This window comes from Cygnus atratus, chromosome 1 (genome assembly GCF_013377495.2).
Source record: "Cygnus atratus isolate AKBS03 ecotype Queensland, Australia chromosome 1, CAtr_DNAZoo_HiC_assembly, whole genome shotgun sequence".
In the NCBI taxonomy this organism is placed as follows: Eukaryota; Metazoa; Chordata; class Aves; order Anseriformes; family Anatidae; genus Cygnus; species Cygnus atratus.
In genome coordinates this window covers 1,076,928-1,101,850 of record NC_066362.1, presented here as the reverse complement: position 1 = coordinate 1,101,850, position 24,923 = coordinate 1,076,928, and the positions used below count along the sequence as shown (strand labels likewise).

The window sequence follows — 24,923 nt, the reverse complement described above, 5'->3', positions numbered from 1 at the left end:
GCGTGGTCCATGGGGTGCCAGGCGGGAGGATGGGGCGCACCCTAGGGGGTCTGCGCTCCGTGGGGTGCATGGTTGGTGGGGTCCATGCACCCCACAGCACCCCACTGACGCGGGCGCCCCACAGGTGAGCGTGGGCGAGGGCAGCCACCCAGGGCGCGTGCGGGTGCATGGCCCGGGCGTGGAGAAGACGGGGCTGAAGGCGGGCGAGCCCACCTACTTCACCGTGGACTGCAGCGAGGCCGGGCAAGGTGGGGACCCGTCCCCGTCCCGCTGTCCCCATCCCCTTGTCCCCATCCCTGTCCCCTTGTCCCTGTCCCCGTGGCACGGTGCCAGTGGCACTGATGGCCCCCCGCCCGCAGGGGACGTGAGCATCGGCATCAAGTGCGCGCCGGGCGTGGTGGGGCCGCTGGAGGCCGACATCGATTTCGACATCATCAAGAACGACAACGACACCTTCACCGTCAAGTACACGCCGCCCGGCGCCGGGCTCTACACCATCATGGTGCTCTTCGCCAACCAGGTGCGCCGCCGGGACGCCTGTCCCCACAGGGACACTCGTGCCGTGGTGGTGCCACCCCCATGGGGCCACTCGTCCCCAGCAGTGCCACTTGTGCCACAGTGGTGCTACCCCCACGATGCCACTTGTCTCCAGTGGTGCCACTTGTGCCATGGTGGTGCCACCCCCACGGGGCCGCTCGTCCCCTACCAGTGCCTCTTGTCCCATGGTGGTGCCACCCCCATGGTGCCACTTGTCTCCAGTGGTGCCACTTGTGCCATGGTGGTGCCACTCGTCCCCCACAGTGCCACTTGTGCCTAGTGGTGCCACTTGTGCCATGGTAGTGCCACCCCCATGGTGCCACTCGTCCCCAGCCAGTGCCACTTTTGCCATGGTGGTGCTACTTGTCCCCAGTGGTGCCACTCATCCCCCTGATGATGCCACTTGTGCCCAGCAGTGCCACTCGTCCCCCACAGTGCCACTTGTGCCTGGCGGTGCCACTTGTGCCCGGTGGTGCCACTCGTGCCATGGTAGTGCCACTCGTTCCCTACCAGTGCCACTTGTGCCATGGTGGTGCTACTTGTCCCCAGGGGTGCCACTCGCACCCCTGGTGGTGCCACTTGTGCCCAGCAGTGCCACTTGTCCCCTAGCGGTATCACTCATCCCCTGGCGGTGTCACTCCTGGCACGCACCCACCCACGTCCCTTGGCCGTGCTGCTTTGGGGTTGTGCCACCCCGTCCCTTGGCCATGTCCCCTGTCCCCTGGCCGTGTCCCCAGCCATGCTGTCTGTCCCCTGGCAGCACCTCCTGGCAGTGTCCCCTTTCACTCAGCTGTGCCCCCTGTCCCTGGCCGTGTCCTCTGGCGGCGTCCTTGGTCCTGGCCGTGTCCCTGGGCCACGTCCCCTGTCTTTGCCATGACCCTGACCGTGTCCCTTGTCCATGGCAGTGCCATCCTGTCCCTGGCCGTTTCCCCTGTCCCCGACTGTGCTCCGTGTCCCCTGGCCACGTCCCCTGTCCCTGGTGGTGTCCCCTGGTGGTGTCCTTTGTCCTGGCCGTGTCCCTGGGCCACGTCCCCTGTCCTTGCCATGACCCTGACCGGGTCCCTCATCTGTAGCAGTGCCACCCCATCCCTGGCCATGCTCCATGTCCCTGTCCCCTGTCCCTGGCTGTGTCCCTGACCCGAGCCTGTCCCTGCAGGAGATCCCCAGCAGCCCGTTCCGCATCAAGGTGGACCCATGCCACGACAGCAGCAAGGTCAAGGCGGAGGGGCCCGGCCTCAGCCGCACGGGTGAGGGGACGGGGACGGGGTTTGGGGGCTGGGGGGCGCTGGGTTTAGGGGTCTCATGGCGCTGTGGGTCTGGGCGCCGTGGGGCAGGACCCATGGGTGCTGATGGTGCTGGCGGTGCCACGCAGGCGTGGAGGTGGGCAAGCCGACCCACTTCACGGTGCACACGAAGGGCGCGGGCAAGGCCAAGCTGGACGTGCAGTTTGCGGGGCCGGGGAAGGGCCCGGCCGTGCGCGACTTCGAGGTCATCGACAACCACGACTACTCCTACACCGTCAAGTACACAGCCCTGCAGCAGGTGCGCCGGGGGGGCACCCGTGGGGGCCATCCCATAGCAGCCATCCCATGGGGGTCGTCCCATGGGGTCCATCCCATAGCGGCCGTCCCATTGAGCCACCCATTGCAGCACCCCATCCACTGGGCATCTCCACGGTCAACCCATATGGACGCCCCCATGGGCACCCTGCCTTTATGGGTACTCCCATGGTCCCCCCCCATCCCTATGGGTACCCCAATGGCTCCCCTCCATCCCTATGAACACCCCCCTGTCCCCCCTCCCATAGGCTCCCAGTCCCAATGGGCACCCCAACACTGACACCCCATGGAGCACCCCTATGGGTACCCAATCCCTACGAGCACCCCAACCCCCTGACACCCCGTGGACCCCTCTATGGGCAGCTGCGCCCCGCTCCCAGCCACCCAACAGGGGCCACCCCTCACCCTGAGCACCCCCAGAGCCCCCCAGTCCCCTGGGCACCCCCACAAATGGGGCACCCATGGGGTCCCCGCGGGCTCCCACACGTAGGAGCCCCCAAAATGCTGGGTGCCCCCCTTTCCCTAGTGGCCCCTGGGTACCCCCGGGTGGGTGCAGGGACCCCTCTGGCCCCCAGCAGCACCCTGAGGTGCCGTGTCCTGCAGGGTAACATGACTGTGGTGGTGACCTACGGGGGGGACCCGGTCCCCAAGAGCCCCTTCAGTGTCAACGTGGCACCGGCCCTGCAGCTCAGCAAGGTCAAGGTGCAGGGCCTCAGCACCAGTGAGTGGGGGCGGCGCTGTGGGGTGGGGCGGGGGGCACTATGGGGTGGGGGGCACCATGGGGCAAGGGGGCACCATGGGGTGGGGGCACCCGGGTGGTGTATATGGGACCATCAGGCACAGGAGGCATTGTGGGGAGGGTGTGGGACCCCCACGGTGTGGGGTGCCCTGTGGGGTGGGTGCAGCAGGGCACGGGACCCCCTTGGTTATAGGGTGCCCCATGGGCTGGGTGTGCCCTGGCGAAGTGTAGGATCCCCTTGGTTATAGCACACCCCATAGGGGGGGTGCACGCTGGTAGGATGTGGGGCCCCCTTTGTTATGGGGCACCCCATAGAGCGGATGTGCCTGGCAGGGTTGGGGACCCCCGTGGTTATGGGGTGCCCCATGGGGTGCATGCACCCTAGCAAAGTGTGGGGTCCCCTTGGTTATGGGATACCCCATATGGTGGGTTCACCCTGCTAGTATGTGGGACCCCCTTGGTTATGGGGCACCCCATAGAGTGGATGCGCCTGGCAGGGTTGGGGATCCCTGTTGTTATGGGGTGCCCCATGGGGTGGGTGCGCCCCAGCAAAGTGTAGGATCCCCTTGGTTATGGGACACCCCATAGGGTGGGTGCACCTTGGTAGGATGTGGGACCCCGTTGATTATGGGGTACCCTTGGGGTGGGTGCAGCAGGGCATGGGACCCCCCTTAGTTATGGGGCACCCCATAGGGTGGGTGCACCTGGTGGGGTTGGGGACCCCTGTGGTTATGGGGTGCCCCGTGGGGTGGGTGCACCAGAGCACGGATCTCCCTCAGTTATGGGATGCCCCATAGGATAGGATGTGGAACTCCTTTGCCGTTGGGGCTCCCCATGGGGAGGGCGCACCAGGACATCCTTGGGGACCCCCTGCGGCTATGGGGCACCCCGGGGAGGGCCGGGACCCTGGGACCCCCCCATTGACACCTTTCCCCCCTCCCCCCCCCCCCCCCCCCCCCAGAGGTGGCCGTGGGGCAGGAGCAGGCGTTCGCGGTGGAGACGCAGGGCGCGGGCGGGCAGGGCCGGCTGGATGTGCGCATCTCGGCGCCCTCGCGCCGCCCCGTGCCCTGCAAGGTGGAGCCGGGGGCGGCCGGCGGCCCCCACCGCGTGCAGTACGTGCCCCCCGAGGAGGGGCCCTACAAGGTGGACGTCACCTACGACGGGCACCCCGTCCCTGGCAGCCCCTTCACCGTGGAGGCCGTGCTGCCCCCCGACCCCTCCAAGGTGAGCTGGTGGTGTGCGTGGTGCACGCTCCTTGTTCGTGTGCTTGTTGCACGCTTCTTGGTTGCATGCTTCTGCCTTGCACGTGCTTGTTGCACGCTCCTTGCTCATGTTCCCTTGTTGTGTGCTCCTTCCTCGCATGCTCTTCTTGCTGCGTGCCCTTGTTGCACGCTCCCTGCTTGCACACGCACTTATTGCACGCTCCTTCCTCGCTCGTGCTTGCTTCACGCTCCCAGCTCACACCCGCTTCTTCCTTGCCCACACTCAGTGTGCTCCCTGCTTGCACACTCTTGTTGCATGCTTCTTTCTTGCACACATTTGTTGCATGTCCCTTGCTCACGTGCTCTTGTGCATTTCCTTGCACACGCTTGGTGCACGCTCCCTGCTCGCACTCACTCATACCCACCCAGCTGGCTCATGGCTTTGCAGGCTGCACACCCACGCTCCTTGCACACTCCTTGCTCATGCTGAGGGCATCCTGCAGGTGTGCTGTCCCGGTGCACACCCATGACACTCGTGCTTTGCGCACATGTGGCGCTCCGTGCTGCTTGCGTGCACCTGGGCGCAGCCAGAGGGGGCATGGATGGCGGTGTGCGTGGTGTGGCGACCCTGTCCCCTCTGACCCCCCCTGTCCCCTCTCACACCCCCGTCCCCTCTGATGCCCCCAACCCTTCTCATGTCCCCGACGTACCCTGAGCCCTCCGATGTCCCCCGACCCCTCTGAAGCCCCCATCCCCTCCAACATCCCCCATCCCTTCTCATGTCCCCAACGTCCCCCAACCCATCCGATGCCCCCCGACCCCTCTGACACCCCCGACCATGCTGCAGGTGAGCGCCTACGGGCCGGGTCTGCAGGGCGGCCTGGTGGGCACCCCAGCGCCCTTCACCATCGACACCAAGGGGGCCGGCACCGGCGGGCTGGGGCTGACGGTGGAGGGCCCGTGCGAGGCCAAGATCGAGTGCCAGGACAATGGCGACGGCTCATGCTCGGTGTCCTACCTGCCGACGGAGCCGGGCGAGTACGCCATCAACATCCTCTTCGCCGAGCGCCACATCCCTGGCAGCCCCTTCAAGGCCGACATCCGGCCCGTCTTTGACCCCAGCAAGGTGACGGCCAGCGGCCCCGGGCTGGAGCGCGGCAAGGCCGGCGAGGCGGCCACCTTCCTGGTGGACTGCTCCAAGGCGGGCGACGCCGAGCTCACCATCGAGATCATCTCGGACTCGGGGGTCAAGGCGGAGGTGCTGATCCAGAACAACCGGGATGGCACCTACGCCATCACCTACACGCCCGCCTGCCCCGGCTCCTACACCATCACCATCAAGTACGGTGGGCACCCCGTGCCCAAGTTCCCCATCCGCGTCACTGTTGACCCCGCCATCGACACCAGCGGCGTCAAGGTCTACGGCAAAGGCGTGGAGCCCCGAGGTGAGGGCGGTGCGCGGGTGGCCCGGGTGTGGGGTGAGCACGGGGCACCCCGTGGGTGCCTCCTCCCCTGGGTGACCCCGTGGACATCTTCCCCATGGGCATCTCTATCCCCATGGGCATTTGTTTCCCGATGGGCATCTCCATGGGTATTCCATCCCCATGGGCATCTCCACGGGCATCCCCCATGGATATCCCATCCCATTAGTATCTTTGTGGACGTCCCCATGACTGTCTTCTTCCCAATGGGCATCTCCATGGGTGTCCCATCCCCATGGACAGCTCCTTTCTGATGGGCATCTCCGTGGGCATCCCATCCCATCGGCATCTTTCTGGGCATCCCCATGGGTGTCCCATCCCATTGGGCACCTCCATGTGCACCTCCTTCCCCATGGGCATTTCCTACCCAATGGGAATCTCCATGGGCATCCCATCCCCATGGGGCATCTTTGTGGACATCCCCATGGGTGTCTCCTTCCCACTGGGCATCCCCGTGGGCACCCCAACCCCATTGGCACCTCCTTTCCCTGGGCTTCTCCTCCCCATGGATGTCTCCTCCCCATGGGCACCCTGATGTGCACCTACAACCACGGGCACCCCAATTGGCACCCCAAGGGGCACCCCAATGAATATTTCCCCATGGGCACCCCAATGTGCACCTGCTCCCCATGGACACCCCAATGTGTACCCACTCCCCATGGGCACCCCAATTGACACCTCCTCCCCATGGCCCCCCTTGGGGTCACCCCTGTTCTGACGCCGCCCCACAGGGGTGCTGCGGGAGGTCAGCACTGACTTCACGGTGGACGCGCGGGCGCTCACCAAGACCGGGGGGCCCCACGTCAAAGCCCGGGTGCTGAACCCCTCGGGCGCCAAGACTGACACCTACGTCACCGACCATGGGGATGGCACCTACCGCGTGGACTACACCCCCTACGAGGATGGTGAGGGACTCCACAGACCCCACTGGGACCCCAGCCCCCACTAGAGGACCCCTTTCCACCCCCAAATCCCAATCAGGAACCTCCAAATGCCCCCGACTTGGGAACCCCACGACCCCCAGCTAGAGACCCGCACACCCCGAGACCAGGGATGATCCCCCCCCAAAAGCCCCCATGAGGGATCCCCTAAAAACCCCAACCATGGACTGTCCCACTGAGGGACCCTTCCCAAAATAAAACAACCAGGGACCCGCATAACCTTGCCCAGGGACCCCCAACCCCACTATTTGCCCCCCCCCCCCAACTCCTCCAATGAGGGGTCCCCTAAAAAACCCAACCAGGGACCCCCCAAAGACTCCCCCATGTGGGATCCTCCCCCAAAAAGCAGCCAGAGACACCCCACGCCTGCCCAGATCCCCCCAATCCCCTTACTTATGGCCCCCCAATCCCATAGTGGAGTCCCCAACTCCTCCAATGTGGGACCCCCGAAAAAACCCCCAACAAGGGACCCCCTCCCCAAAACACCAGCCAGGGCCCCCCAAAACCCCTATTTAGGGCCCCCCAATTCCTCCAATATGGGACCCCCAAAAACCCCTGCAATCTGGGACTCCCCCCAGCCCCCCCCAATGAGGGACCCCCCCCCATAACCCCCTAGGGCCCTCCCAGCCCCCCGCTGGCCCTGGGGGTGACGTTTGCCCCCCGCAGGCGTGCACCATGTGGAGGTGACGTACAAGGACGTGGCGGTGCCGCTCAGCCCCTTCCGCGTGGCTGTGGCCGAGGGCTGTGAGCCCACCCGCGTGCGTGCCCACGGCCCCGGCCTGGAGGGAGGTCTGGTGGGCACGGCCAACTGCTTCACCGTGGAGACCAGGTGGGCACCGGCATCGGCACCCTGCCATGGTGGTGGAACCCCCAGCCCCATGCCACCATGGGCACCCCAGTCCCCTTGCCGTGGTGGTGGCACCTCCATTTCCCTGCCACCACGGGCACCCCAATTCCTTTGTCATGGAGGTGACACCTCCAGCCCCATGCCACCACGGGCACCTCCATCACCCTACCATCGAGGGTCACACTGCCATGGAGGTGGCACCTCCAGCCCCATGCCACCGTGGGCACCCCAGTCCCCTTGCCGTGGAGGTGACACCTCTGTCACCCTGCCATGGTGGTGGCACTTCCATCGCCCTACCACCATGGGCACGTCCATCTCCTTGCCATGGAGGTGGCATCTCCAGCCCCATGCCACCATGGGCATCTCCATCACCCTTCCATGGAGGTGACACCTCTGTCACCCTACCATGGTGGTGGCACCTCCATCACCCTACCACCATGGGCACCCCAATCCCCTTGCCCTGGAGGTGGCACCTCTGTCACTCTGCCACCATGGGCACCCCAGTCCCCTTGCCCTGGAGGTGCCACCCCCTGCCCCCACCCATCCCCATCCCTGAATGGCGCCGCTGTCCCCAGGGGCGCGGGCACTGGGGGCCTGGGCCTGGCCATTGAGGGCCCCTCAGAGGCAAAGATGTCCTGCAAGGACAACAAGGACGGCAGCTGCACGGTGGAGTACATCCCCTTCACGCCCGGCGACTACGACGTCAACATCACCTTTGGCGGCCACCCCATCCCCGGTGCGTGGGGACGGGGATGGGGCTGGGGGCTCCCTGGGGTCTTCTGCTGTGCTGCCCCCAGGGCAGTGGGATCCCTATGGCCGTGCTGTCCCCACATGGCCATGTTGTCCCCATTGTCACACTGTCCCCATGCCTATGGTGTCCCCACACCCACGGTGACCCCATCCCCACGCTGTCCCCATGCCCCTGGTGACCCCATCTCCGCGTTGTCCCCCACTCCATCCCCACGCTGTCCCCTTGTCCGTGGTCTCCCTGTCCCCCCACTGTCCCCATGCCCATTTTGTCCCCACGTTGTCCCTGTGCCCAAATTGTCCCCATGCCCACATTGTCCCTGCATTGTCCCCATGCCCGTGTTCTCCTTGTGCCTACGTTATCTCCACACTGTCCCCATGCCCTTGCTGTCCCCGTGTCCGTGTTGTCCCCCTGTCCCCGTGCCGTCCCCGTGCCGGCAGTGACGCTGCGCCGTGCCGTGCCACAGGGAGCCCGTTCCGGGTGCCGGTGCAGGACGTGGTGGACCCCAGCAAGGTGAAGTGCTCGGGGCCAGGGCTGGGCCCCAGCGTCCGCGCCCGCCTGCCCCAGACCTTCACCGTGGACTGCAGCGCCGCAGGGCTGGCACCGCTCGAGGTCACGCTGCTGGGACCCACTGGTGCGTGGGGCTGGGGGGCTGTGTCCCATGGGGTGGCCTTCCCGTGGGGTGTCCTCTACCATGGGGTGACTTCTCCATTGGGTGCCTGCTCCATGGGGAGTCCTGTGCCATGGGGTGACTTATCCATGGGGTACCCTGCCCCATAGGGTGCTTGCCCCACAGCATGCCCTCCCCTGTGGGGTGTCCTGCTCCATGGGGTGCCCTGCCCTGTGGGGTGACTTCTCCCATGGGGTCCCCTGTCTAGAGGTGATGTGCCTCACATGGTGCCATACTCCATAGGGTGCCCTATTCCATAGGGGGCTGTGCCCTATTCCATAGGGGGCTGTGCCCATGGATGCCCTGCCCCATAGGGTGCCCTGCCCCATGGTGTGCCCTGCTCCAGAAGACACCCTGTCCCATAGGATGTCCTTCCCCATAGTGTGCCTTGCCTGCCCCATAGGGTGCCCTGCCCCACAGGATGCTCTGTCCATGGGTCTCCCTGCCCTACGGGGACCCAGCCCCACAGGGACCCAGCTCCACTGATCCTCCCCCCCCCCCCCCCCCCCCAGGCCTGGCGGAGCCGGTGGAGGTGCGCGACAACGGGGACGGCACCCACAAGGTGACCTACACCCCGGCCACCGACGGGCCCTACACCGTGGCCGTCAAGTATGCCGACCAGGAGGTGCCGCGCAGGTGAGGGGCAGCACACAGCTCCACTGATCCCTGTGCCCCATTGATCCCCGTGCCCTACACTGATCCCCAAGCCCCACTGATCCCTGTGCCCCACACTGATCCTGTGCTCCACAGTGACCCTGTGCCCCATTGGGCCCGTGCCCCACTGGCCCTGTGCTCCACGTTGGCCCCATGCCCTACTGAACCTTGTCCCCTCCACCGAACCTTGTTCCCCGCACTCACCCCATGTCCCCTACCAACCCTGTTCCCCATGTTGACCCCATACCCCACTGACCCCATGCCCTACATTGACCCCGTTCCCCATACTGACCCCACTGACCCCGTGCCCCCCAACGACCCCCTGTCCCCACAGCCCCTTCAAGATCAAGGTGCTGCCCGCCCACGACGCCAGCAAGGTGCGTGCCAGCGGCCCGGGGCTGAGCACCAGCGGCATCCCTGCCAGCCTGCCCGTGGAGTTCACCATCGACGCGCGCAACGCCGGCGAGGGGCTGCTGACCGTGCAGATCCTGGTGAGCCCTACCGTGTGCCTCGTACCGTCCCGTGGGGCGCTGAGATCCATAGGGCTCCCTATGGCCGTCCCATGGGGCGCTGAACCCCACAGGGTGTCTGGTACCATGCCATGGGGTGCTGAGCCCCATAGAACAGAATGGGATAGGACAGGACAGCGCAGCTGCTCTTGCACCCATTTAGTGGGGTGCTGAGCCCCACAGGGTGCCCTGGTACCATGCCTTGAGGGGACTGAGCCCCACAGAAGGCTCTTACACCCCTGGAATGGGGCGCCAGGCCCCGTGGTCACACAGCACACATCAATGGGGCACTGAGCCCTGTATGTAACTCTTGCACCCATGTAATGGGGTGCCGAGCCCCATAGGGCTCCCTATGACCATCCCATGGGGCACCAAACCCCATAGAGCTCCCTGCGGCCATTCCATGGGGTGCTGAGCCCCATAGGGCTCCCTGTGGCCGTCCCATGGGGCGCTGAGCCACGCGGTGCCCACAGGACCCTGAGGGGCAGCCCAAGAAGGCGGCGATCCGGGACAACGGGGATGGCACCTACACGGTGTCCTACGTGCCCGACCTGCCGGGGCGCTACACCATCACCATCAAGTACGGCGGGGACGAGATCCCCTGCTCGCCCTTCCGCATCCACGCCGTGCCCTCCGGCGACGCCAGCAAGTGCCTCGTCACAGGTGGGCCCTGCCCCACGGTGTGCCCCGCTGCCCACAGCGTCCCCATGCTGCCCTATGGCTTCCCCGTGCCACCCCATGCTATCTCCTGCCACCCCACGGCATCCCCCTGCCGCCCCATTGTGCCCTGTGCTGCCCCATAGCATCCCTGTGCTGCCCCATGGCACCCCCATGCTGCCCCATGGCATCCTCCTGCTGCCCCACAGATTCTCCATCCTGCCCCACGTCATTCCCTTGCTGACCCACTGTGCCCTGTGCTGCCCCGTGGCATCCCTGCGCTGCCCCACACCACCTCCTTGCTGCCCCGTTATGCCCTCTGCTGCCCCACGGCGCACCCATGCTGCCCCATGGCATCCCCACGCTGCCCCACGGCGCACCCATGCTGCCCCCTGCCACCCCACGGTTTATCCTCACTGCCCCACTGCTGCCCCACAGATTCCCTGTGCTACCCCACAGCGCCTCGTGCCGCCCCACACCATTCCCCACGCTGCCCCACACCGACCCACAGCATCCCCCCACCCCTGCCCCACAGCTTCCCTCCGCTGCCCCACGGCTTCCCCACGTCATCCCCTCCTTGCCTTGCCCCATGCTGCCCCATGGCTGCCCCCCCCCCCCCATCACTGCCCACCCCACGGCGTCCACGGGTGCCCCCCGAGCAGAGCAGGACGTGCCGGCCCCCCGGCCCCCCCAGCCCCCGCAGCCCCCCGCAGCCCCCCCATCTCATCCGCTTTTCCCTCGTCTCTCTTTGCAGTATCCATTGGGGGCCACGGACTGGGTAAGTGGGGCTGGGGGCCAGGGGGCGAGGGTCTGGGTTGAGGGGGGGGGGGGGACGGGCCGGGTCCCTGTGACCGTGTCCCACCCCCCCGCCCCCCCCCCCGCAGGTGCCTGCCTGGGCCCCACCATCCAGATCGGGGAGGAGACGGTGATCACGGTGGACGCCAAGGCGGCCGGGCAGGGCAAGGTGACCTGCAAGGTGTCGACGCCCGACGGGGCCGAGCTGGACGTGGACGTGGTGGAGAACCACGATGGCACCTTCGACATCTACTACACTGCCCCCGAGCCCGGCAAATATGTCATCACCATCCGCTTCGGGGGCGAGCACGTCCCCAACAGCCCCTTCCACGTCCTGGTAGGTGGTGGGGGGGGCACCATGGGACTTGGGGGCCTTGGAGGGCTGGGAGATGATGACGAGCGCCATGGGGCAGAGAGTTGGGGCCGTAGTGGGTACCATTGGGTCAGGAAGTCAAGATGGCATGAGGTTGAGCTGAAGCCACGTTGGGCATCGTTGGATGGAAGGTCATGGTGGGCACCATGGGGCCGGGGGGTTGTGGTGGGCGCCGTGGGGCTGGGACACCAAAGGGAGTGCCGTGGGGCAGAGCTGGGACCATAGGGAGTATTGGTGGGCCAGGAGACCACGATGGGAGCCATGGGTCAGAGCTGGGGCCGCGTTGGGAACCACGGGGTTGGGAGACCGTGGTGGGCACTGTGGGGCTAGGAGACCGTGACAAGCACAATGGGGCAGGGCTGGGAGTGTAGGGGGCACCAAGGGGATGGGAGATGGTCATGGGCATCATGGGGCAGAGCTGGGGCCATGGTGGCCACCCTGGGACTGGGAGACCCCCCCGGGGGGCTGTGGTACTGACACCACTCTGCCCACGGTGCCAGGCCACGGAGGAGCCTCCTGCCACTGCTGAGAGCCTTCGTCCCTTCAACCTCGTCATCCCCTTCACCGTGCAGAAAGGCGAGATCACAGGTATGGGGTGAGGGGGGCATGGTGTGGGGCATGGTGTGGGGCACTGGTGTCCCCATGGCACCCCGGTGACGCGGCGTCCCCAGGCGAGGTGCGGATGCCCTCGGGGAAGACGGCGCGTCCCAACATCACGGACAACAAGGACGGGACGGTGACGGTGCGCTATGCCCCCACCGAGAAAGGGCTGCATGAGATGGACATCCGCTATGACGGCAACCACATCCCCGGTGAGCACTGGGAGCACTGGGAAGGGGCTGAACCCCGACCCCTGACGCTGTGGCCCCGTGTCTCTGACTGTCTCTGTGTCCCCAGGGAGCCCCCTCCAGTTCTACGTGGACGCCATCAACCCACGGCACGTCAGCGCCTACGGGCCGGGGCTGAGCCATGGCATGGTCAACAAGCCCTGCACCTTCACCATTGTCACCAAGGATGCTGGGGAGGGTGAGTGATGGTCCCAGGGGGGTGGGAGGGGTTGAGACCGTGATGGGCAGCATGGGGTTGGGAGATCATGGGGTCACCAGGGGGTTGGGAGACTTGGGGGGGTGCAACTGTAGGTTTTGGAGAACATGAAGAGTGCCACAGGGTTGGAAGACCATGAGGGATGCCATAGGGTTGGAAGACCATGTTAGCCACCATTGGGTTAGAAGATCGTGTTGGCCATCATTGGGTTGGAAGACCACGATGGGCACCATTGGGTTGGAAGACCGTGATGGACACAATGGGGTTGGGAGATCCTGGTGGCCACCACAGGGCTGGGAGGCCGCGATGAACACTGCTTGGTTGGGAGATGGTGTTGGGCACCACGGGGCTGGGGGAGCGTGGTGGGCGCTGTGGTGCTGACCCCTGCCCCGTGCCCCAGGTGGGCTCTCGCTGGCGGTGGAGGGCCCCTCCAAGGCGGAGATCACCTGCAAGGATAACAAGGACGGGACCTGCACCGTGTCCTACCTGCCCACGGCCCCTGGGGACTACAACATCATCGTCCGCTTTGACGACAAGCACATCCCGGGCAGCCCCTTCACTGCCAAGATCACTGGTGAGAGGGGGCTCAAGGAGGCCTTTGGGGACCACCTCTGGCCTTGGGGACCTCTGCGTGGCCATGGTCATGGGGACACCTGCGCGGCCTCTGGGAGTCATTGTATGGCCATGGGGTCCCTTGTCCAGCCCTGGCCACCAGAACCCCATCGTATGGCCACAGGTACCATGTCCATGTGGTCATGGCGACCCCTAAACGGTTGTGGCCATGGGGACCCTTGAATGGCTGTGGGGATCCCACCATGTGGCTATGGGGACATCTGCATGGTCATGATCATGGGGACCCCTGCATAGCCACCAGGACCCCACCACATGGCCTTGGGGACCCTGTGTGGTGACAGGGACCCCATCAGGTGGCATTGGGTGCATTGCATGGCCACCAGGACCCCACCACACGTCCCCACATGGCCCTGGGGACCCCGCTCACGTGGCATGGGCCCATAGCCGTGGGACCCCCGCACTGCCCTCCCCTTGCCCCCCACTGATGGCGCCTCCACAGGGGACGACTCGATGCGGACGTCCCAGCTGAATGTGGGCACCTCGACGGACGTCTCGCTGAAGATCACAGAGACAGACCTGAGCCTGCTGACTGCCAGCATCCGGGCACCCTCGGGCAACGAGGAGCCCTGCCTGCTCAAGCGGCTGCCCAACCGCCACATCGGTGCGTGGGGACATGGGGATGTGGGGACAGGGGGACATGGGGACACCCAGTGGTGGCGGTGGCTAACGGTGGCGCCTCCCCCAGGCATCTCCTTCACGCCCAAGGAAGTGGGCGAGCATGTGGTGAGCGTGAAGAAGAGCGGGCAGCACGTCACCAACAGCCCCTTCAAGATCCTGGTGGGGCAGTCGGAGATCGGGGACGCCAGTCGGGTGAAGGTGTGGGGCAAGGGGCTGGTGGAGGGGCACACGTTCGAGGTGGCCGAGTTCATCGTGGACACGCGTAGTGCTGGTGAGACCACGGGCAGGGATGGGGACGGGGATGGGGACAGGGCAGGGTCATCGGAGTGACATGGTCAGGGCCAGTGGGGGGTGGTGGCCGAGGGCACATGGTGGCTGAGGCCAGCACACGACAGGTGGTGGCCGTGGTGGTGGCATGGCTGAGGCCAGCACTGGGTGGTGGCCATGGTGGTGGTGCGGCTGTAGCCAAGGGGCTGATGGGATGGTGGCTGTGGTGATGGCATGCTCATGGCTGGGATGAGATGGGTGGTGGCCATGGCATAGCCAAGGGATGGAGGCCATGGTGGTGTCATGGTCATGGCCGGGATGGGATGGGTGGTGGCCATGGCATGGCCAAGGGATGGAGGCCATGGCTATAGCATGGTCATGGTCAGGATAGGATGGGTGGTGGCCATGGCATGGCCAGGAGCAATGTAGGATGGAGACCATGGTGATGATATGGTCATGACCGGAATGAGGATGGGTGGTGGCCATGGCATGGCCAAGGCCAACTTCGGGTGGTAGCCGTAGTTGTGACTGTGTTGGGATGGGCTGGTGGCCGTGGTGGTGGCACGGCCGTGGCCAGGATGGGCTGGTGGCCTCGTGACGTCCCCGTCCATGCTGGGGAACGGCCCCAAACACGTCCCCGCGCTGCCCAGGCTACGGCGGGCTGGGCCTGTCCATTGAGGGCCCCAGCAAGGTGGACATCAACTGCGAGGACGTGGAGGACGGCACCTGCAAGGTCACCTACTGCCCCACCGAGCCCGGCAACTATATCATCAACATCAAGTTCGCCGACAAGCATGTCCCAGGTGGGTGCGGGGACGGGGGGGGGGCTGGTGAGGTCCCCCCGGGGAGGGGTGGCCGGGGTGGGCACGCTGAGCTGGTGGCTGTCCCCCCCCAGGGAGCCCCTTCACAGTGAAGGTGACGGGAGAGGGGCGTATGAAGGAGAGCATCACGCGCCGGCGCCAGGCCCCCTCCATCGCCACCATCGGCAGCACCTGTGACCTCAACCTCAAGATCCCAGGTAGGGCGCGCGTCTTCCTCCTCCTCCTCCTCCTCCTTCTCCTCCTCCTCCTGCTCCTGCGCCTCTGCGGCGGGGACGGGGACAGGGACAGGACATGGACAGGACAGGGACAGGGCAATGACAGGGACAGGACAAGGACAGGACAGGGACAGGGATGCGTCTCGGCCGCTCCAGCTCTGATTTCCGCCGCCTTCTTCCTTCTCTCCTCGTCCGTCCGTGCATCCGTCCCCGTGTCCGTCCGCGTGTGCCTGTGCCCCTCCGTGCGTGTGTCCCTCCGGGTTTGTCCATCTGTCCGTGCCTGTGACCATCCGTGTACTGACCCATCTGTGCGTCCATCCATGCCTGCCTGTCCCCGCACACCCTCCACCATCCCTGTATCCATCCGTGTAACCATCCATCCGTGTCTCCATCCTTCTGTGCTTCTTTCCATCCATCCGATGTCCATCCTTCCATCTGTTCATCCTTCCATCCATCTGTCCACCCACGTGTCCATCCATTCATGCATCCATCGTCCATCCATCCACCCACCCACCCATCCATCGTCCATTCATATGTTCATCCATCCATCCATCCATGTGTCCATCCATCCATGTGTCTGTCCATCCATCCATTCATCCATACATACATTCATCCATCCATGTGTCTGTCCATCCATGCATTCATCACCCATCCATCCACCTGCCCATCCATCCACGTGTCCATCCGTCATCCATCCATCCATCCATGTTTTCACCCATCCATCCATCCTTTCTTCTATCCATCCTTTCATCCATCCATGTTTCCACCCATCCATCTTTCCATCCATCCATCCATGCATCCATCAACCATCCATCCTTCTGTCCATATTTCCATCCATCCATCCATGTGTTCATCCATCCATCCATCCATCCATCCGTGCATCCATGTTTCCACCCATCCATCAATCCATTGATGTGCCCATCCACATTTCCATCCATCCATGCACGTGTCCATGTGTCCTCATGTCTTCCCATGTGCCACTGTCCCCGTCCCCGTGTCGGTGTCCCCGTGTCGGTGTCCCCGTGCCCGCCCGGCGCGCGGCGGCGGCGCCGCAGGGAACTGGTTCCAGATGGTGTCGGCGCAGGAGCGCCTGACGCGCACCTTCACGCGGAGCAGCCACACGTACACGCGCACCGAGCGCACCGAGATCAGCAAGACGCGCGGCGGCGAGACCAAGCGGGAGGTGCGGGTGGAGGAGTCCACGCAGGTCGGCGGCGACCCCTTCCCCAACGTCTTCGGGGACTTCCTGGGCCGCGAGGGCCTGGGCGCCTTCGGCAGCATCGCCCGTGGCCAGGAGGGTGCGTGCGGGGCGTGCGTGTGCCTGCACCAGGGGCTGGGTGCACCTGCATGGGGGTGTGCTTGTGCGAGGGATGGGTGCATGGGCACATGGCAGAGTGCTTGTGCAAGGGATGGGTGCATGTGTACATGGGCGTGTGCTTGTGCAAAGGCTGGGTGCACCTGCATGGGGGAATGTGCTTGTGCAAGGGCTGGTGCATGTGTACATGGGGGGCATGCTTGTGCAAGGGCTGGGTGCACTTGCACATGGGAGAGTGTGCAAGGATTTGGTGTATTTGCACGTGGGAGCCTGCTTGCACAGGTGCTGGCTGTGCATTTGCACACAGGACTCTGCTAGCAGAAGGGCTGGATGCACATAGGAGTTTGCACGAGCCATTGATGTGCATTTGCACATGGGTTTCTGCATGCACATGCTGCACCTTGGACAGTGTTTGCACGGCACCGTGTGCCTATGTGGGGCTGGGTGTGCACTTGCACGTGGGATCGGGCTTGCATGGGGACTGGGTGTGCTTGTGCGATGCTGTGGGCAGTGCTTGCACAGTGCTTGCACTCGCACAGGGGCTGTGTGCTCACAGGGAAATGTGCTGGCACAAGGGCTGGGTGTGCACTTGCACATGGGAGGGGGCTTGCACGGGGCTGTGCATGCTCACACAGCACTGTGGGCGATGCACAAGGGCACAAGCTTGCACAGAAGCACACTTGGACAGGGGCTGAGTGTGGGTTTGCGCACAGGAGCGTGCTGGCACAGGGGCCGTGTGCTCACCGTGCATGGCATGAGCGTGTTTGCACGGGGCTGTGTGTGCTTGCACGGGGGTGTGCCCCCCAGGGGACCACACACCTTCCTACGGCAGCTGCGCATGCCCCTTGCACGAGGCCTTGCACAAGGGCTGGCTCACACAGGCCCAGCACACGCCTTCCCCTGGCACAGGGCATTTGCACAAGGTGCCTTGCACGAGGCTGCCCTTGCACAAGCGTGGCAGCTGGGCACTGGTGACGCGGTGCTTACAAGAGGTGCGCGTGCCCTTGCACAGGCTAACCCGGGCCTTGCACAGAGCCCTTTGCGCAAGCGTGTGGGCGTGTGTGCTCACAGGGGCGTGCAAGCCTCTAGCACGAGGGTTTGACCTCACGGCGTGCACACCTAGAGGCGCGTGCTGGGCGGGTCCTTTGCACTGGGGTGTGCACACGCTGGGGACGTCTGCTCACGGGCGTGCTTGTGCCCCTCGCATGAGGCTGCACGCTCAGCAAGCGAGGGGGCACAGGGGGTGCGTGTGCCCTTTGCACAGGGGTGCAGGCTCCCTGGGGCACCTGCAGACCCCTCGCTGCTGGCTGCAATCTCCTTGGGGTGCGTGCAAGCCCCTCACGGGGGGGGGGGGGCAGGCTTTTTGGGGTGCATGCAAGCTCTTAGCAAACGGGTGCACGGTCTTGGGGTGCACGCGGACCCCTTGCAAACAGGTGCATGCTCCACAGGGTGCATGCAAGCCCCTTGCAGATGGGTGCAGGCTTTTTGGGGTGCATGCAAGCTCTTAGCAAACGGGTGCAGGCTATTGGGGTGCATGAAAACCCTTTGCAAATGGATGCACACTCTTTGGGGTGCATGAATCCCTTTGCAAGGGGGTGCAGGCTATTGGGGTGCACACAAACCTCTTTTAAATGGGTGCAGGCTCCATGGGGTGCATGAAGCCCCCCAGCAGATGGGTGCGCACTCTTGGGGTGCGCGCAGCCCCCTTGCAAAGGGGTGCAGGCTATTGGGGTGCATGCAACCCCCTTGAAAACAGGTGCATGCTCCATGGGGTGCACGCAAGCCCCTAGCAGATGGGTGCAGGCTCTTTGGGGTGCATGCAACCCTCTTGCAAAGGGGTGCAGGGTATTGGGGTGCATGCAAACCCCTTTTAAATGGGTGCACGCTCCATGGGGTGCACACAAACCCCTTGCACACAAGTGCAGGCTATTGGGGTGCACGCAGCCCCCTAGCAAATGGGTGCAGGGTATTCGGGTGCACGAAAACCCTTTGCAAACGGGTGCAGGCTCTTTGGGGTGCATGAAGCCCCTTGCAAAGGGGTGCAGCCTGTTGGGGTGCATGAGAACCCCTCATAAATGGGTGCACACTCTTTGGGGTGCACGCAGCCCCCTAGCAAATGCATGCGGGCTTTTTGGGGCGCATGCAAACCCCTTACAAACGGGCGCACGCTCCCTGGGGTGCATGAAGCCCCCCTGGCAGAGGGGAGCAGCCCCCCGGGGTGCACGCAGCCCCCCCCCTTCCCCCCCAGGACCCCGTGGGCGCACTGACCGTGTCCCCGCAGGCGAGGCGGCCCCCCAGGAGCTGACGGCGCAGGTGCTGAGCCCCTCGGGGAAGCTGTTCGACGCCGAGGTGCTGGAGGGGGGGGACAGCACGTACAGCGTGCGCTTCGTGCCCCAGGAGATGGGCCCCCACACCGTCAACGTCAAGTACCGGGGGCAGCACGTGCCCGGCAGCCCCTTCCAGTTCACCGTGGGGCCGCTGGGCGAGGGGGGGGCCCACAAGGTGCGCGCCGGGGGCACCGGCCTGGAGCGCGGCGTGGCCGGGGTGCCAGGTGAGGGGGGTGGGGGGAGTGTGGGGGGGGGGGTGATGGGGTGGGGGGGAAATAGGGGTGGGGGGGGGGGGAATGGGGGTGCGATGGGGTGGGGGTGTAGTGGGATGGGGGTTGTAGTGGGATGGGGATGTGATGGGATGGGGGTATAACAGGGGCGTAACGGGATGGGGGTGTAACGGGATGGGGGGGCAACAGGGTGGGGGTGTAATGGGGTGGGGGTGTAATGGGGTGGGGGGGCAATGGGGTGGGGGTGTGATGGGGTGGGGGTGTGAATGGGATGGGGGGGAAATGGGATGGGGGGCAATGGGGTGGGGGTGTGACAGGATGGGGGTGTAATGGGATGGGGGGGCAATGGGATGGGGCATAATGGGGGTGTGATGGGATGGGGGTGTAGTGGGGGTGCAATGGGATAGGGGGGCAATGGGGATAGGGGTGCAACGGGGGCGCAGTGGGGGTGCAATGGGGGTTTCACGGGATGGGGTACAACGGGATGGGGGTACAATGGGGTGCAAGGGGGGTTTGGAGGGGGTGCAATGGGATGGGGGTGCATTGGGGATAGGAGCACAACGGGGGTGCAGCTGGGGGTGCAATGGGGGTGCAATGGGACGTGTGCAACGGGGTGGGGGTGCAATGCAGGGGGTGCAATGGGGTTTGGGTGCACTGGGGGTGCACTGGGGGGTCCGTGGGTGCAGGGCAGGGGACGCAGTGGGTGGGGGGCACACGGACCTCCCCCAGCTTCCCCCCCCATCCCCCCCCAGCCGAGTTCAGCATCTGGACGCGCGAGGCGGGCGCCGGGGGGCTCTCCATCGCCGTGGAGGGGCCCAGCAAGGCCGAGATCTCCTTCGAGGACCGCAAGGACGGCTCCTGCGGTGTCTCCTACGTCGTGCAGGAGCCCGGTGGGTCTGGGGGTCCCCAGCAGCACCGAGCCCCCCTAGTCCCAAATCCCCCCCCCCCCAAGCCCCGGAGCTCGCGGCTGGGGTCGGGGGAAGGGCACGGGGGAGGGAGGTGCCCATGGTGGGGGGGTCCCTGTGCAAGGGTGGCCTGGGGAAGGATGTCCTCATGTCCCCATGCAGAGGTGTCCCCACCCAAGGGTGTCCTTGTGCAAGGGTGGCCCCAAGAAAGGCTGTCCCCATGTCCCCACCCAAGGGTGCCCCCATCCAAGGGCGTCCCCATGCAAGGGGGTCCTTGGGCCAGCACATCCCCATGAAAGGGTGTCCCCCTGTAAAGTCCCCATGCAGAGATGTCCCCATGCAAGGATGTCCCCACCCAAAGACGTCCCTCCCCAAGGGTGTCCCCACCCAAGGGTGCCCCCCCCAAGGGTGCCCCCCACCCCGTACAAGGGTGCCCCGGTGCGAGCCCCCCCCCTCCCGCAGGTGACTACGAGGTGTCCATCAAGTTCAACGAGGAGCACATCCCCGACAGCCCCTTCGTGGTGCCGGTGGCCTCGCACTCGGACGACGCGCGGCGCCTGACCGTCACCAGCCTGCAGGTACCCCCCGATGTCCCCCGACGCCCCCCATCATCATCGTCCCTGGCCCCCCCAAGGCCGTGCCAACACCCAGTCCCCCCGCAGGAGACGGTGACGGTGAACCAGCCGGCATCCTTCGCCGTGCAGCTGAACGGGGCGCGCGGCGTCATCGACGCCAAGGTGCACACCCCGGCTGGCGTGGTGGAGGAGTGCTACGTCTCCGAGCTGGACGGAGGTGGGTGCGGGGACACGGGGACACGGGGGGGGGGGGACATGGGGACACGAGGACACGGGTGGGGGGACATGGGGTGTGGGGATGTAGGGGCATGGGGTATGGGGACATGGGGTATGGGGGCACAGGGACACGGGTGTGGTGATGTAGGGACGTGGGGACATGGGATGTAGGGACACGGGGTGTGGGGACATGGGGTGTGGAGACATAGGGATACAGGTTGTGGGGGCACCAGGTGTGGGGACACGGGGACACAGGGACACAGGGTGTAGAGACACAGGGATACAGGGTGTGGGGACACGGGGATGTGGGGATATAGGGACATGAGGGTGTGGGGACACGGGGTGTGGGGACGTGGGGATGTGGGTACAGGGGGACACGGGGGTGTGGGGACACAGGGACATAGAGACATGAGGACATGGAGAAGTGGGGATGTAGGGACATGGGGATATGGAGATGTGGGGACGGGGGGACACAGGGGACAGATACGGAGACACGGAGAACATGGGGATGCAGGGAGGTGTAGGACATGGGGACATGGGGTGTCGGGACATGGGGACATGGAGACACGGAGGACATGTTCAGGGATGTGTGGGACATGGGGACATGGAGAGATGGGGATGCAGGGACATGGGGGACAGGGTGACGGGGGGAACATGGGGATGCAGGGATGTGGGGATATGGGAAGGCATGAACATGGGGACGTGAGGATGGAAGGGTTTGGGTATGTGGGGACAAGAATGCAGGGACATGGGGACACAAGGACATAGAGGACATCTGGGGATGTGGGGACATGGGGATGCAGTCACAGGGATGTGAGGATGCGTGGATGTGGGGGACAAGGACACAGGGACATTGGAAGGCAGGGATGTGCAGGACTTGGGGACCTGGGGACATGGGGTCATGCAGCGCAGGCATGGGGGACGCAGGGACAGAGGGGACATGGCAATAGTGGGAACTGGGGACAGGGCGCAGGGCCATGAGGGCTCAGGGACACGGGGCCATGCGGCGTGGACGTGGGGACGTGGGGACAAGGGTGTGGGGTCACAGGGATGCAGGGACATGGAGACGCGGGGTGTGGGGTCAAGGGGGTGCAGGGACACAGGGACGTGGGGTGACATTGCAGTGTCCCCCCACCCAGACAAGTACTCCATCGGGTTCCTGCCGCGGGAGAACGGGGTGCACTCCATCGACCTGCGCTTCAACGGGCGCCACGTGCCTGGCAGCCCCTTCAACATCCGCGTGGGCGAGCAGAGCCAGGCCGGGGACCCCGGGCTCGTCACCGCCTACGGGCCCGGCCTCGAGGGCGGCATCACAGGTGACAGTGCGGGGACACGGCGGGGCTGGTGGCACGGGGGGCGTGGGCGTGGATGGGGGGACATGGACATGGTGTGGGGTGCGGGCAGTGGGGACAAGGCCATTCCTATAGGGTAATGGGAATGTGCCCATGCCTGTGGGGTGGGGACCTTGGCAGTAGGCTGGTGGCAACAGGGACATGGCCATGGCATAGGGTGGTGGCAATGAGGCCGTGGCTTTGCCTATAGGGTGATGGCAGTGGGGACTTGGCCATGGCATGGCCTGGTGGCAGTGGGGGCATTGCTATGGCAGTAAGATGGTGGCAGTGAGGGCACAGCCATGGCACGGGGTGGTGGCAAGCGGAACATGGCCATGCCTATAGGGTGGTGGCAATGGGAATGTGCCCATGCCTTTGGGGTGGTGGCAGTGGGGCCACAGCCATGGCATTAGGATGGTGGCAATAGAGACACGGCCATGGCACAGGGTGGCGGTAATAGGAACATGGCCATGGCAGTAGGATGGTGACAATAGGGCCATGGCCATGGCATGGGGTGGCAGCAGTGGGGACATGGCCATGGCATGAGGTGATGGCAATAGGGCCATGGCCATGGCAGTAGGATGGTGACAACAGGGACACGGCCATGGCACGGGGTGGCAGCAGTGGGGACATGGCTATGGCACGAGGTGGTGGCAATGGGGACACGGCCATGGCAGTAGGATGGTGACCATAGGGCCACGGCATGGGGTGGCGGCAGTGGGGCCGCGGCTCCATGCGGTGGCCGCGGGGCCGTGCGCTGGTGGCAGCGGGTGACACGTGCGTGTGCAGGCGTGTGCTCCGAGTTCCTGGTGAAGACGGCGAACGCGGGGGCGGGCGCGCTCTCGGTCACCATCGACGGCCCCTCCAAGGTGAAGCTGGACTGCGTGGAGTGCGCCGAGGGCCACCGCGTCACCTACACCCCCATGGCCCCCGGTAACTACCTCATCTCCATCAAGTACGGCGGCCCCCACCACATCGTCGGCAGCCCCTTCAAGGCCAAGGTCACCGGTACGGTGCTGGGGACGGGGATGGGTGCTTGGGAGGATGACCGGGGTGGCACCAGGGGGGCGTCCCCAGGGTGGGGGACAGAGGGCCCCTAAGGTGACACGGTGGGGGTGTCCCCAAGATGGTGGGACAGGGGGTCCTTGGGGTGATGTGGTGGAGGTGTCCCCAGGGTGCGGGGAGAGGGGGTGCCCAGGGTGACACGATGGGGGTGTCCCCAAGATGGTGGGACAGGGGGTCCCTGCGGTGTTATGGTGGGGGTGTCCCCATGGTGCTGGGATGGGGGGGTCCCTGGGGTGACGTGGTGGTGGGGTCCCCATGGTGATGTAATGGGAAGTCCCCAGGGCAATGGGATTGGGGTGTCTCCAGGGTGGTGGGATGGGGGGGGGACATCCCCAAGGTGGTGGGACAGGGGGGTCCTTGGGGTGACACGATGGGGGTGTCCCCAGGGTGTTGGACAGGGGGTGCCCAGGGTGACAGGATGGGGGGCCAGAGAGTCCCCAGGGTGACATAATGGGGGTGTCCCTGTGGTGATGCGGTGGGGGTGTCCCCCGGGGGGGGGGGGGCAGGGGGTCCCTGGGGTGACACAGTGGGGGTGTCCCGAGGGTGACGTGACGGGGGACCCCAAGGGGCTGTGACAGTGGGGTCCCCAGGGTGGCATGATGGGGCATCCTCAGGGTGACCTCAGGGGGGTCCCCAATGGGACGTGATGGGGGGGGGTCCCAAAGTGCCTACTGGGGGTCCCCAAGGGGACGTGATTGGGGGGGTCCCCTAGGGGATGTGATGGGGGGGGTCCCCAAGGTGATGGGTGGGGGTCCCCAAGGGGATGTGATTGGGGGGGGTCCCCAAGGGGACATGATGGGGGTCCCTGGGGCGCAGTGGGGGGACACCGCGGTGACACACACACACCTCCCCCGCCCCCAGGCCCGCGGCTGTCGGGGGGCCACAGCCTCCACGAGACGTCCACGGTGCTGGTGGAGACGGTGACGCGGGGGGGGGCGCGGGGCCCCCCCGCCTTCGGGGCGCTCCCCAAGTTCTCGTCGGACGCCAGCAAGGTGGTGGCGCGGGGCCCGGGGCTGGCCACCGCCTTCGTGGGGCAGAAGAACCACTTCTCCGTGGACTGCAGCAAGGCCGGTGCGTGGGGGGGGGATTGGGGGGATCGGGGGGATCCCGGGGGGTCCCAGGGGGGTGGGGGGGTCGGGGAAGGATCTGGGGGGGTCTGGAGTGGGGATTGGGGGAGAGCCGGGGGGATCTGGTGTGGGGACTCGGAGGAATCGGGGGAGATCTGGCATGGGGATTGGGGGGGCTCCAGGGGGATCTGGTGTGGGGATTGGGGGGGATCTGTGGGATCAGCCATGGGCGCTGGGGGGGGATCTGGGAGGATCTGGTGTGAGGATGGGGGGGATTTGAAGGGATATGGCATGGGAATGGGGGGGGGGGTGGGGCAGGGGGATCAACCATGGGCATTGGGGAAAAAATGGGAGGAACTGGTGTGAGGACCTGGGGGGGATCTGAGGGGGTCTGGGGAAATTTGGCATGGGGATTGGGGGCATTCTGGGGGATCACAGGAAGATCCAGGGGGATCTGAGGTGATCCGGCATGGGGGTTGGAGGGGATCCTGGGGGTGTTGGGGTGGGGGTGATGTGCCGGGGGCGGTGGTGGGGGATGGTGGTGGCATGGGGGGTGGTGATGTGTGGGGGATCTGGTGGTGG

General features: G+C 65.6%; 1 protein-coding gene across 1 annotated transcript in view; it reads left to right on the top strand.

Moving 5' to 3' along the window:
- FLNC (filamin C) overlaps positions 1-24,799 on the top strand; it is a 37,808-nt gene extending 13,009 nt beyond the window's left edge. The window contains exons 15-47 of the mRNA XM_050708054.1: positions 125-248; positions 360-520; positions 1,694-1,784; positions 1,910-2,079; positions 2,700-2,817; positions 3,797-4,059; positions 4,885-5,482; positions 6,250-6,423; positions 7,126-7,288; positions 7,882-8,042; positions 8,521-8,688; positions 9,237-9,360; positions 9,713-9,869; positions 10,361-10,550; positions 11,299-11,322; positions 11,429-11,676; positions 12,213-12,300; positions 12,384-12,524; positions 12,610-12,738; positions 13,157-13,330; positions 13,829-13,990; positions 14,075-14,278; positions 14,925-15,077; positions 15,170-15,292; positions 16,366-16,608; positions 18,907-19,176; positions 19,935-20,072; positions 20,550-20,665; positions 20,750-20,879; positions 22,018-22,194; positions 22,999-23,217; positions 24,136-24,345; positions 24,780-24,799. Coding sequence (XP_050564011.1) covers positions 125-248; positions 360-520; positions 1,694-1,784; positions 1,910-2,079; positions 2,700-2,817; positions 3,797-4,059; positions 4,885-5,482; positions 6,250-6,423; positions 7,126-7,288; positions 7,882-8,042; positions 8,521-8,688; positions 9,237-9,360; positions 9,713-9,869; positions 10,361-10,550; positions 11,299-11,322; positions 11,429-11,676; positions 12,213-12,300; positions 12,384-12,524; positions 12,610-12,738; positions 13,157-13,330; positions 13,829-13,990; positions 14,075-14,278; positions 14,925-15,077; positions 15,170-15,292; positions 16,366-16,608; positions 18,907-19,176; positions 19,935-20,072; positions 20,550-20,665; positions 20,750-20,879; positions 22,018-22,194; positions 22,999-23,217; positions 24,136-24,345; positions 24,780-24,799 — 5,631 coding nt within the window. The remainder of the gene's footprint in view (positions 1-124; positions 249-359; positions 521-1,693; positions 1,785-1,909; positions 2,080-2,699; positions 2,818-3,796; positions 4,060-4,884; positions 5,483-6,249; positions 6,424-7,125; positions 7,289-7,881; positions 8,043-8,520; positions 8,689-9,236; positions 9,361-9,712; positions 9,870-10,360; positions 10,551-11,298; positions 11,323-11,428; positions 11,677-12,212; positions 12,301-12,383; positions 12,525-12,609; positions 12,739-13,156; positions 13,331-13,828; positions 13,991-14,074; positions 14,279-14,924; positions 15,078-15,169; positions 15,293-16,365; positions 16,609-18,906; positions 19,177-19,934; positions 20,073-20,549; positions 20,666-20,749; positions 20,880-22,017; positions 22,195-22,998; positions 23,218-24,135; positions 24,346-24,779) is intronic.
- The last annotated feature ends 124 nt before the right edge of the window (positions 24,800-24,923 follow it).